The sequence below is a fragment of the Lynx canadensis genome, chromosome C2 (assembly GCF_007474595.2).
Source record: "Lynx canadensis isolate LIC74 chromosome C2, mLynCan4.pri.v2, whole genome shotgun sequence".
NCBI classification, from domain to species: domain Eukaryota; kingdom Metazoa; phylum Chordata; class Mammalia; order Carnivora; family Felidae; genus Lynx; species Lynx canadensis.
This window is the reverse complement of record NC_044311.2, coordinates 150565376-150578298: the sequence shown is the minus strand read 5'-3', so window position 1 is coordinate 150578298 and position 12923 is coordinate 150565376. Positions and strand designations below refer to the sequence as shown.

Below are 12923 nucleotides of genomic sequence, written 5' to 3'. Positions count from 1 at the left end.
ATTTAGGGGCATCTGGGCGGCTCAGTCAGTTGAGTATCCAACTCTTGATTTCAGCTCAAGTCATGATCTCACAATTCCGTGAGTTCAAGCTCCATGTAAGGCTCTGTGCTGACAGTACAGAGCCTGCTTGCAATTCTCTTTCTCCCTCTCTCTGCCCCCTCCCCTGCTTGTGTGCTAGCGTGCATGCACTCTTTCTCTCTCAAAATAAATAAACTTAAAAAAAGAAAATGTGGTATTATTCAATAACCTAAGTGCCAAAAAAAACCCCAATATATAAATCAGTAACATATAGGCAATGTTGAATAGATTAATTGCCAAAAAATGAAGCAGCAAAATTAGTAAGAATGTGAAATCAAAGATGCTACAGATGCAACTGAAACTTTTCACTTCAAATACTTACAGTTTCAGAATAAACAGAGTAAAATAAACTGGATCACATAAATGGCTTTAATTAGTGAATTAAATAGAACATTAAATATTTTCCTAAATCCTTCTTTAAAAATTTAGTTGAATCTTATTTACTTGAGCACCCAGCTGGCTCAGTTGGTACAGCATGTGACTCTTGATTTCAGGGTTTAAGTTTGAGCCCCACACTGGGTGCAGAGATTACTTAAAAATAAAATCTTTAGGGGCGCCTGGGTGGCGCAGTCGGTTAAGCGTCCGACTTCAGCCAGGTCACAATCTCGCGGTCCGGGAGTTCGAGCCCCGCGTCGGGCTCTGGGCTGATGGCTCAGAGCCTGGAGCCTGTTTCCGATTCTGTGTCTCCCTCTCTCTCTGCCCCTCCCCCGTTCATGCTCTGTCTCTCTCTGTCCCAAAAATAAATAAACGTTGAAAAAAAAATAAAAAAAAAAAATAATAAAATTAAAAAAAATAAAATCTTTAAATAAAAAAAAATTGTATTTCCTATGATTAAATTCTATGGCATGTGAATTACATCTTAATAAAGCTATACCAGAGAAAATCATACTTCCTCAACTAAGTAAAAGCCTTTCAATTTAAAAAAAATCAAATTTCAGTTTATAATTAACTCTTAAAATATGTACAATTTGATATTTGTTATTCAACATTATGTGAATTTAATAATATATAAATATATATTTTAAAAATATATGTGTAACATTAGAAAATTCTGATCAAGATGTTGTTTGCCTGTTCCAAAAAAATAAATATTCCAATTAAAATTTATTAAAAATTTCCCTCAAACCTGTTTATGAATTTTACAGTTTGTTGTGTGCTGACAGTATTTTTGAACTTCCTTTGAATGTTAATAAAAGTTCTAACAGATAAATCTTAAAATATACTTACAAGTAAATATTTATTCTCACCTCTATACACTCCACACAATTTTGAGTTTTAAATTCTTCAAGCAAATTGCAGTTTTCTGTTATGACTTTAGTTATGTGATACTTGTCTAAATTTTATTTTTAGGAGAGAGTGAGAAAACAAATTGGTACTGTTAATGTTCTAAAACTTAGGTTATGTAAGTCAATCCATAAAGTCAACTAATTATTATACCTTCTAAATAACATGTTTCTTGTAATCTTTTACATGTACCAAATAATACAACTGAAAATACACAACTGAAAATGTTTTAGAACACATTATTAGATTTATTGCTTGCTGGGAGTCTCATCTGTTTTATGTCTAGCATTAAAAAAAAGCACTTATTATTACATTAGTTCTAATTGTAGTTTAAATAAATGTTCGGTCATGATATTCCAAACAGGTCTCATAATTACTCAAGTCAGTTCCACAAACATTACTGAGCATGTATGGTGTACCTGGCACAATAGTCAATAAAAATGTCTAACAACAAAAACATGGAAAACTCTCTAAAATGTATTTAATGTAACAAATAATTTTAAATATCTTAATTTAACATTCTCTCATGAATGAAATGTTAAAATGTTGTTTGAAATACCATTCTTTTAAAAATTTAATAAACTAAAACACAGTAGGTAATAACCAAAACTTATATTAAAAGTATACCAAGACTTCATTTTCTATATTTTTAGCTATTCTATAAAAAATATTTTTTAACGGATAGTAATTTTATCCCAACAAAATCATAGTTAAGCCTCTACCAAACACATACATTTCCAAGGTGAAAAAAGTATCTAAAATCTAAGATTTAAGAAAGAATTCTGAAAGGTCACCAAATAAAGTAATTAATAAGGGATAAAGTAAGATTACAGGATAAAAACCTAGGCTTTGAAATTAGGGAATCTTGACCTCTCACCTAGGCCGTACTACTCACTAGATTGCAGAAATATCACTTAACCTCCCAAAGCCTTAGTTTGCTTACTTCTAAAATAAGGACAACAGCAGCTACCATAAGACAGCTATTGTAAAGAAGAGAACAGAGAAAGAGTGTTGGAACCGAGTCCACGTGGGTGCCCGATGTGATACTGCTCCTCCACTTTTACCATAAAATCTACCCTGTAATTAAAGGCCTCCAGAACAATGAGGAGAACCACCTCTATCAACGCAGCCTTCATGTTTAAGCTTAATTTCTCTCTACCACTTACATTAAACAGCATAAGACTTGACCTCTTCTCAGTAGGGATGGCAAATTACCAGACATCATCAACTAAGGAGCCAAATATTTTCTGCTTCAAGATCCCTATAGCTAGGGGCACCTGGGTGGCTCAGTCAGTAAGTGCCCAACTTCAGCTCACGTCAGGACCTCGCAGTTCGGGAGTTCCAGCCCCGCACTGGGCTCTGTGCTGACAGCTCAGAGCCTGGAGCCTGCTTCAGATTCTGCGTCTCCCTCTCTCACTACCCCACCCCCGCTCACGTGCACGCGCGCACACTCACTCTCTCTCTCAAAAATAAACATTAAAAAAATCTTTTTAATTAAAAAAAAAGATATACTACAAAAAAACTGCTAACATTCAAATTATTTAGAGAAATATATTTCACAAAGTAAATAAATATATAAAGCAGTTTCATTATACAAAAGATTAACAGTCATCAGGGAAATGAAAATTACAATCTCAGCTCTTATTTCTCTTTTTTTTATCCTTATTTTTGAGAGAGAGACAGAGCATGAGCAAGGGAGAGGCAGAGAGAGAGGGAGACAAAGAATTCGAAGCAGGCTCCAGGTTCTGAGCTGTCAGCACAGAGCCCCATGTGGGGCTTGAACTCAGGAACCGTGAGATCATGACCTGAGCCGAAGTCAGATGCTTAACCGACTGAGCCACCCAAGTGCCCCCTTATTTCTCTTTTGAAAGAGAATACATAGTGCCAGTTGTGATCTCTTTTTCTGGGTATTATATATAATAACATGACATTCATTAGGTAGGATTTTTAGAAGTATGATGTCATAAAAAACATTAAGACAAGAAGTACAGAAGAATAAAACTATAAGCTTAAAGTTCTCTTATTCAGGCTTTTCTCTTATTCACAAGAGAAAAACATTTTTTTAAATCCTAAGATAGGGATGCCTGGGTGGCTCAGTCGGTTGAGGACCTAACGTGGCTCAGGTCATTATCTCGCGGTTCATGAGTTCAAGCTCCATGTTGGGCTCTGTGCTGACAGCTGAGCCTGGAGTCTGCTTTGGATTCTGTGTCTCCCTCTCTCTCTGCCCCTCCCCTGCTTGTGCTCTGTGTTTCTCTCTCTCTCTTAAAAACAAACATTAAAAAAAATCCTAAGATAAATAACCACACATTCCATTTCCCAAATAATTCCTTTAAAAACTGAGTCAAGAAACAATTTAATGCATGTATACTTACATTCAGTGAAGAAAATACTTAACATAGGCCAACAATTGTCAACTGCTCCTAATTTAGGTAGAATTGTTACATCACCTGTGTATTTCACCCAATTCAAAGCTTCTTCCATTGCCAAGATTTTCTGTATCAAAAAGATGGATAAAGAATGTGATTTGGGTATTAACTCTAAATTTACATGTGACACCATATATGTAACATATAGCATTTTAGACACTTGATAAAAACTTACACGATCTCCTACTTTCATTACACTAGCATGCAACTTAGAACAGCTGGACCCCGATTTGTAAGTTAACAGATACCATGGACTCACACGTTACATCTTTAAGTAACCTCAGGCCACCCTCAGAGAACAGGATGCTGCTTCAATGATTACAGACCTGGAAGCTGAGGTTTACAACCTGGCCAGAGGATGCTCTGTGTAGCACTAAAGTACAATAACAAAAGGTGAGTGAGGGGTCTCAGATCTCATCTAAACTAGGACTTCCACCCTTACCACAAAGTGAAAGGTATAGAGATTAAGGTTCATGAAAGGGACTGTGTATATTAAAAACATTTTTGGAGGGCACCTGGGTGGCTCAGTCGGTTAAGCACCCAACTTCAGCTCAGGTCATGATCTCGCGGTTCGTGAGTTGGAGCCCCACACTGGGTTCTGTGCTGACAGCTCAGAGCCTGGAGCCTGCTTCAGATTCTGTGTCTCCCTCTCTCTCTGCCCCTACCCCGCTCATGCTCTGTCTCTCAAAAATAAACATTCAAAAAAATTTTTAATTTTTTAAGTTTATTTATTTTGAGAGAGAACACGCACAGTGGGGGAGGGGTACAAAGAAGGAGAAACAGAATCCCAAGCAGGTTCTGTACTATCAGCACAGAGCCCAACGTGGGGCTCGAACTCACGAACTGTGAGATCGTGACCTGAGCTGAGATCAAGAATTGGACGCTTAACTGACTGAGTCCCCCAGCACCGCAGGACTGGGTATTTTAAATGGTCTGTGGCAAACAGAGAAGAGTAAGCAGATAAACAACAGGAGAAAAGCACAACTGCTCAAATGAGCATTCAGTGCAAAGATCTTCATGAAGAGTCAGGAGTTCACAAGAATGTTATTCATACTTCTGGTCTAAAATGACTTCAGGGGTGCCTGGGTAGCTCAGTCAGCTAAGCGTCTGACTTCGGCTCAGGTCATGATTTCACGGTTCATGAATTCAAGCCCCACATCAGGCTCTGTGCTGACAGCTCAGAGCCTGGAGCCTACTTCAGATTCTGTATTTCCCTCTCTCTCTGCCCTCCTCCACTTGCACTCTGTCTCTCTCTCTTTCAAAATTAAATAAAAAAAAATAAAAATAAAAACTATATATATATGTATACATATATATACGTATATATACGTATATATATATACACATATATATACATATACACATATATATGTGTATGTGTGTGTATATATATATACACACACACATATATGCGTGTGTATATATATATATATATGAGGGGCGCCTGGGTGGCTCAGTCAGTTGAGCGTCCAACTTTAGCTTAGGTCACGATCTCGCAGTTCGTGGGTTCGAGCCCTGAATTGGGCTCTGTGTTGACAGCTTGAAGACTGGAGCCTGAAGCCTGGAGCCTGCTTCAGATTCTGTGGCTCCCTCTCTCTCTGCCCCTTCCCTGCTCATGCTCTGTCTCTTTCTGCCTCTCAAAAATAAATAAAAACATTAAAAAAATACATATATATGAAATGACTTAAGAAGTAGTGGAGTTATCGATGCTGGCATCAGGCTTAAAGGAAACAGGCAGATGTTTATTATGTTACCAATAGCATTAAATATTGGATTATTGTACCTGGAGATTATCTAGTAATTACATATCCAAAATGTTCATACTAGAGACCTAGTAATTTCATTTGGGAGAATATATGCAAGGTAAATAATCTAAAAAAGAAAAAAGAATCAATTTGTAAAAGAAGCTCAAAATTATACTACTTACACGGGAGGGAGAAGAAAATGATGCAAACCTCCAGAGTAAGGAGATTTTTTAAGCAAAATATAGAAATCGACGCTACCAAATACTACATGTAAAACACTCAACATGTGAACTCGATCCGTGGGCAATGACCAGTGAGATGACTGCCAGTTACTGGCAGTTGTTGTGCCTGCTTCCCATATCTAACACTTACATTTTCTATTTTATAACCAATTCTCAATAAGCCTCCAATAAAGAATGAATCGTTCTGCAAAACAAAACAAAACAAAAAAACACAGTTATTTCCTTATTCAATGAATTATACTTGAATTTTCCAGTGGACAAAAAAAACAAAAAAACAAAAAAACAAAAAAAAAATCCTACATTTCATGAATACTGCTATGTGTTCAGAGTCCACTTCCTACAAGTACTTTCATGCCCAATTTACCTCCTAAGAACCCTGAAACAGGAATTAAGAAATAGTCTTCAATTGGCTTCTAATAATAAAATGACTCAGTGTACCTTTTAGATGTATGGATTTTAAAGTTCATTCCAAGAGAGACAGACTGCATGAGTGGTGTAGGGGCAGAGAGCAGGAGGAAGAGAGAATTCCAAGCAGGCTCTGAGCTGGCGGAACCCATGAAACCAGGAGATCATGACCTGAGCCGAAACTAAGAGTCAGACGCTTAACCAACTGAGCCACCCAGGCACCCCACACCAAATTTTTTATAAAACTACATTGGCTGGGGCACCTGGGTGGCTCAGTTAAGTGTCCGACTTCAGCTCAGGTCATGATCTCAGTTTGTGAGTTTGAGCCCTTCATCAGGGTCTCTGCTGTCAGCGCAAAGCCCGCTTGGGATCCTCTGCCCCCTTCTCTCTGCCCTTCTCCTGCTCATGTTCTCTCGCTCTCAAAAATAAACATTAAAAAAAAAAAAAAAGCAACTACACTGGCTGACAGAAGTTACAGCAAAGGATTATCAGCAGGAAATAAATATCAGAATGTCTTTTATTTAAGTTTGCAATCAGAATAATACCAAGAAAAACACTTGGCTCCATAACCAACTGAAGTAAGAAAAATTACTAAATGGCTTTCACAGGGAAAAAAAATAACCCTCAGTGCAGTACAGGGATACTACCTCAAATACGGCATAATAAAAGTTTACCACAAAGTAGTAGTATTTATTGTGGTGATAGTGACAGTGGCATGATTTTATAAGAGAGAACCTTGTCACTTTCAGCGACAAAAGTTCCTGTGAACCATCTGTGCCAAATTCCAGTTTCTATTCTTTGCTGACAAGGAATAGTCCTGGATCTCATCATTCATGTCAGAGCCATGAAAATAGCAGTCCATCTAATCTCTCAAATACACAGCAAACTCATGGGTAGCAGAATAATGTCATGTTAAATCAAACTGAAACCATAACCTGTTAGCCACTATAAGTTACTAACGTGGCCCTGACACCCTATGAGTATTTATATTCTTTAGATATGGGGAATTCTATCACTTACCACAACTTTCTTTGCCAAATCCACAATATCTTCCATCAATTCTAGATGTTGTAATTTCTTCAAACTTATCTCAGAAGCATGAGAATTGCTTAAATACAAATTCATTTTTAAAACATCAGGTTCTTATATATAAAAATTCATTGACTTTTATACTTTACTGTACATTATACCTCAATTTAAACTATTTGGAAAAAAATTCTCTCTTCACTCTAGGTAACAGTAAGTTATTTATTAAGTGGACAAAATTCTGTACTTTTTTCTCTCTTCTGTATAACAATACTCTTATTTATAAACAAGCATATTAATTTTCCCTAGGTAGGGTTCAAACCTACCATCTATGCTCTTCAGATATTCATTCATTACGTTACCATGATTAGTCAATCATATCTAAATCCAAAGCATTAACTTTTTCCACCTTATTACATTACAGTGAAGGTGAACAATATATAAGAATAAGACAGAAGAATAAGAATAAGGCTTCCATTGTATTTGGTGTTCCTTAATAATGGGCAACATGCTTACAACTGTTTACACAAAACAAATAACATGTAGTAACTTACCCAGCCTCCACACAAGGATGCAACCTTGATATTACAGAACTGTGCTGACGTTGAAACAGAAGTGGCCAGAAGATGTGTATTTTAATGGCATCACAGTAATCTTGCAGGACAGAAACTGGTTTACTACACCACATATTGCAGATATCAAATTCTTAATTAGAAAAAAGTACTCAATTAATATTTTGTGCCTCATTTTGAAATAAATCAACACTGTTAATAAAGGAAAGGCTACAACAGATATGGAAAGGTAAAAAAGAAGGGGTGAGAAGGATAGGTGAAGGGCATTAGGAGGTAAAACTTCCGGTCATAAAACAAATAAATCACGGGGCTGTAAAGTATAGACAGGATGACGGATATCGTCATCAGCAAGGTAATAACTCTGTATGGTAACATATGGTAACTATTATGGTGAGCATTTCCTAATATATATAAATGTTGTACACCTGAAACTAATAGAATACTGTATACCAACTATACTTCAACTAAAAATATATAAATCGGGGCACCTGGGTGGCTCAGTTGGTTAAATGTCTGACATGATTTCAGATCAGGTCCTGATCTAAGGGTCGTGAGTTCAAGACCCACAGTGGGCTCTGTGCTGGGCATGGAGCCAAATTAAAAAACAAATGAGCAAAAAACAAACAAACAAAAAAACATAAACCAAGGTGCCTGGGTGGCTCAGTCAGTTAAGTGTCCGACTTTGGTTCAGGTCACGATCTCACGGCTTGTGGGTTCGAGCCCTGCATCGGGCTCTGTTCTGACAGCTTGGAGCCTGGAGCCTGCTTCAGATTCTGTGTGTCTCTCTCTCTGCCCCTCCCCTTTTTGCGCTCTCTCTCTGTCTCTCAAAAATAAATAAACGTTAAAAATGTTTTAAAAAGACATAAATCAAAAAATAAAAATGACAGATATGTAGGACTGGTATGTTGATGCGAATGGATGAACCTCCCATTACAGTCTTTTAACAAATTAAAATACCAAGTTACTCACCTAAGTTTCTCTCACTTTGGGTAAAATCTTTATACTGCATCCCCTAAATAGAAAAAAATTCTTTTGATCTGTATCTGGTGAAATGCAAAAATACAGCTTTCAATTTTTAATGTAAGGATTATCAGTACTAAAGTAACAAATTTCAGTGCCCATTTACTTATACACTTTGATTACACTATCTTTGCTCAGTGGTGAGCCTTTAAGCCTTTTTTCAAAGCGTTTCATTTCCCCTGAGCCTGTATCTACGGCTCTCTCGAGAACCATTCTAATCTCCAGTCAGAAAACCATATTTCCTCATCACTCATTCTCTGGTATTGTACATTCTTGTTGAGGCACTGCTTACTTTCCCTTCTGAAATCACATTTGTACCTCCTGTAAAACTTGTGTACCACAGGGGCACCTGGGTGGCTCAGTCGGTTGAGCGTCCAACTTCAGCTCAGGTCATGATCTCACTGTCCATGAGTTTGAGCCCCGCATCGGGCTCTATGCTGAGAGCTCAAAGCCTGGAGCCTGTTTCAGATTCTGTGTCTCCCTCTCTCTCTGTCCCTTCCCCACTTATATGTGCGCACGTGCGCTCTCTCTCTCTCTCTCTCTCTCTCTCTCTCTGTCAAAAATAAACATTAAAAAAAAATTTTTTTAAACTTGTGTACCACAAAAACATCTTTACTCCCATAGCTCTAAATCAAAACACCTTTAAAAAGTAGACATTAAAAGTTCTCAGAATAAAAAAAGATCTTTAACTACGAACAGTAATGAACGTAGTTTTAACTAAACTTACTGTGGTGATAATTTCACGACACGTACGTATTTCAAGTCATTATATTGTACATGGGAAACTAATACAATGTTTTAGGTCAATTATACCTCAATAAAATGATAAACCTTTAAGAAGACACAATGTTAGGGGGACCTCGGTGGCTCAGTTGGCTAACTATCCGACTCTTGATTTCGCCCCAGGCCATGATCTCACGGTTCCTGAGATCCAGCCCCACATCGGGCCCAGGCTGTTATCACCGAGCCTGCTTGGGATTCTCTTTGTCCCTCTCTCTCTGCCCCTCCTCTCACTCTCTCTCTCTCAAAATAAAGAAAAAAACATTAAAAAAAAAAAAAAAAAAGAATGGGGCGCCTGGGTGGCTCAGTCAGTTAAGCGTCCGACTTCAGCCAGGTCACGATCTCGCGGTCTGTGAGTTCGAGCCCCGCGTCAGGCTCTGGGCTGATGGCTCAGAGCCTGGAGCCTGTTTCCGATTCTGTGTCTCCCTCTCTCTCTGCCCCTCCCCCGTTCATGCTCTGTCTCTCTCTGTCCCAAAAATAAACATTGAAAAAAAAAATTAAAAAAAAAAAAAAAAGAAGAAGAAGACACAATGTTAAAGAATCAACAAATCTTACCACCCCATTGCAGTAAAGTTGAGTCACGCGAACACAATCATTGGACATAAATTCAGGAGCAAGGACACAATCGTCCACATAAGGGCAATCTTCTAACAAGGCATCATCTACTACAGTGAAATCTCCCAGGGCAAAATCATCCATGCTGTACCATCCTAAGGAAATAACACAAACCCAAATTAGTAATTAAATCATTTGAGATAATATGAGAAGCAGTTTTCCTGGCTTCTATGGTATATTAGAAAAATCCTTGGAACTTAGGCCTCCTCAAAATAATCAATAAGGACACTGAGCTCTGGAAGATTCTCATCCTCAGTCTGCTATTCTTTCCCCAACTCTCCTCAAATGATCAGTTTATCTTTCTTTTCTTCCTTAGACTCACATATTCACCATCTCTACTCTGAATTTATCTGTTTGCATGTCTCCCTTAGCTGGGAGATAATTAAGGGCATTTTACTCACTTTTGTATGTGCCTGGCACATGGTAAGCCCTCAAATAATTGTTTGCTGAATGAACAAAAGACATCTTTCCACCGCTGCCCTTCTACACCATCTGCTTTTACTGCATCCTATAAAATATGCCATTTCATCACACACAAACTCTACCATATTCTCAACCTCCTGGCCAGAAGTAAATCCTGACTCCACTGAGAAAATGGTGTCTTACTGGCTGTTCATATTCTGCTATCCATCCCTCCGTGTGTGTTCCTGTCTTGGACAAAGAGGCAGAGCTGGAGTGGTCCTGGGTGAGTCTGTCAATCTCCCAACTTCCCACAGCCGCATCCAGACTTCCATCCTCCTAACAATCACTGCATCTCTCACTCTCACAACTACCACACCACAGAGCACTGCTAGATTGCAAAGGTAGGCAAAAACCCTCATATTATCAACAGCCTCGTATTATCAAACATATTAACTATGTTTTAAAAAGAATCATTTCAATGGGGGGAGAGGGAAATTAGGGCTGGAGTTTCAGACTAAGGCTTTTTTCCAGAAGAAAGTTCAATAATAAAGATTTATAGCTCTCAGAGATTAGCTACAAAACCTAAGTATCACTGAAAAATGCAGCATGGTAGTACTTCTAACTCTCGCCCATGTAACGGCCGTCTTTCCCTCTCCTCACCAGCACCATCATGAACACCGTTTCTTACACCTTTCCACTTCACCACTATCACCCCGCTCCTGTTAGGACAAACAAAGCTTCTTTTTCCCTAAGCAAGACCACCGTCAGTCCTTGAAATACAAACCTGTTCTTTGAATTCTTCTTGTGTCCAATTCGCTGTACGAAAACCTCACAGTAGCAGAAGTGAAGAACAAGAACCATCTTCCTAGCAAACTATTCATGCTATTTGTCACACGTTGTACCAAACATTTTCACATACACCATCTCATTCATCCTCGCAGCAATTCTCAGGTCCGATCATCACCTCCAGTGTGCAGATAAGAAGCATGCTTAGTAAAATTAAGTAATTTGCTCAAGGTCACCAAGCTAGAAGGATTTAAACTTAGGTCCTCTGATTCCATAGTCTCTCCTCTCACACACTCTTCCTTGTCACTGCCACCTAGCCAGTTCTTGCTTGTTGCCATGTTTAAAAACACTGGCAATCATCACACTGTTCCCCTCTCTCCTCCAAACTATCACCAACCCAGCCACACCAAGGCCTGTATACACGATCCCTTCAGGACCCCAGCCTTACCATCCACCTCTTTGGCTAAAATGATCTTCACCACCTGTGACACCAAGGCTCTTCCTTCCCAAGGCTACACCCCAGATCACTGTGCAGGTTTAAGCCAGTTTTTAAACCTTTAACTTTGATTAGCTCCTTTCTGACCACAACCAAGAGTCATACAGCTCTTGTGTCCCCTGCCTCCTACCACAGACATTCTTCATCAAGAATTCTTCCTCCCTTTTCTCCCATTCGAATCCTTTCAGCTTTCCGCAACTGGCTTTCCACCTCTGTTATTCAAGGAAAACTGCTTACAACAAGGTCATTAATGACCTTCTACAAGAGACTGATTATCTATTATGTCTGGAACCTGAACTGTCTGTATGAATAAAGTTTCCAGAGTTTGGAGAATTTAACTCCAAAAGCGAATGACTGGAAAAAATAGACATTTTAGCACCCAAGGTATGGCACATAAAGTGGGACATATGCTATCCTGGAAAATATACACACTTTTTAATTCATTTGCCTTACAAACATTCTGTGTGTGTAGAGCCAAGAACTCTCTGTCATAGTCCACACATCGCCATCATGGCATCGGTTATAATCCAATTAATGTGCTCATACCCAGGAGACTGAGCCACTGTGACAGCATGCTGGTCATTCACAGCCTGGCAGATCTCACTGACATCACACCTGACTCACCACACCCTATACCAACTATTCTATGATTAGACACTCATGTAATTTTTATTTTCTATCTTGTTTTAGCCAAAGAGGCAATATGGCACAGTGGTTAATTAAGAGCATGGACTCTGGAACCAGACTGCCTGGGCTTGAATCCTGGCTCCCTCATTTCCTGAGTGTGTGATCTTGGGCGAGTCACTTAACCTCTCTGTACTTCGCTTTCCTCACATTTCCAATGGGGATAACAATACTACCTATTTGATTAACCAGTAACACATTTATAGTGCTTAGAATAGTACATGGCATATAGGAAATATTATAAATATCAGCTATTGTTAACATTAGTATTAGATGCATATTTTTAAAAATCCACTGTTTGGATGCTTCCAGCTAAACGGTCTACCTTAACTGCTAAGTCCAAAGAGCACTTTTCAGCTTAC

The 12923-nt window shown here is 38.6% G+C and overlaps 1 protein-coding gene across 5 annotated transcripts in view; it reads right to left on the bottom strand.

Annotated features, from left to right (window-relative positions):
• Positions 1-12923, bottom strand: part of TTC3 (tetratricopeptide repeat domain 3) — a 112599-nt gene that overhangs the window by 89633 nt on the left and 10043 nt on the right. For 3 of the 5 annotated variants that reach the window (XM_030328892.1, XM_030328891.2, XM_030328890.1), the window contains exons 2-8: positions 10134-10288; positions 8748-8790; positions 7761-7911; positions 7201-7288; positions 5906-5959; positions 3735-3855; positions 1326-1411 (exon numbers count right to left, since the gene is read on the bottom strand). In XM_030328892.1, the coding sequence (XP_030184752.1) occupies positions 1326-1411; positions 3735-3855; positions 5906-5959; positions 7201-7288; positions 7761-7911; positions 8748-8790; positions 10134-10277 (687 nt within the window). In that variant the 5' untranslated portion in view covers positions 10278-10288. Of the gene's footprint in view, positions 1-1325; positions 1412-3734; positions 3856-5905; positions 5960-7200; positions 7289-7760; positions 7912-8747; positions 8791-10133; positions 10289-11379; positions 12918-12923 lie in introns of those variants that run through there. The other 2 variants (XM_030328888.1, XM_030328889.1) reach the window with 2 other exon arrangements.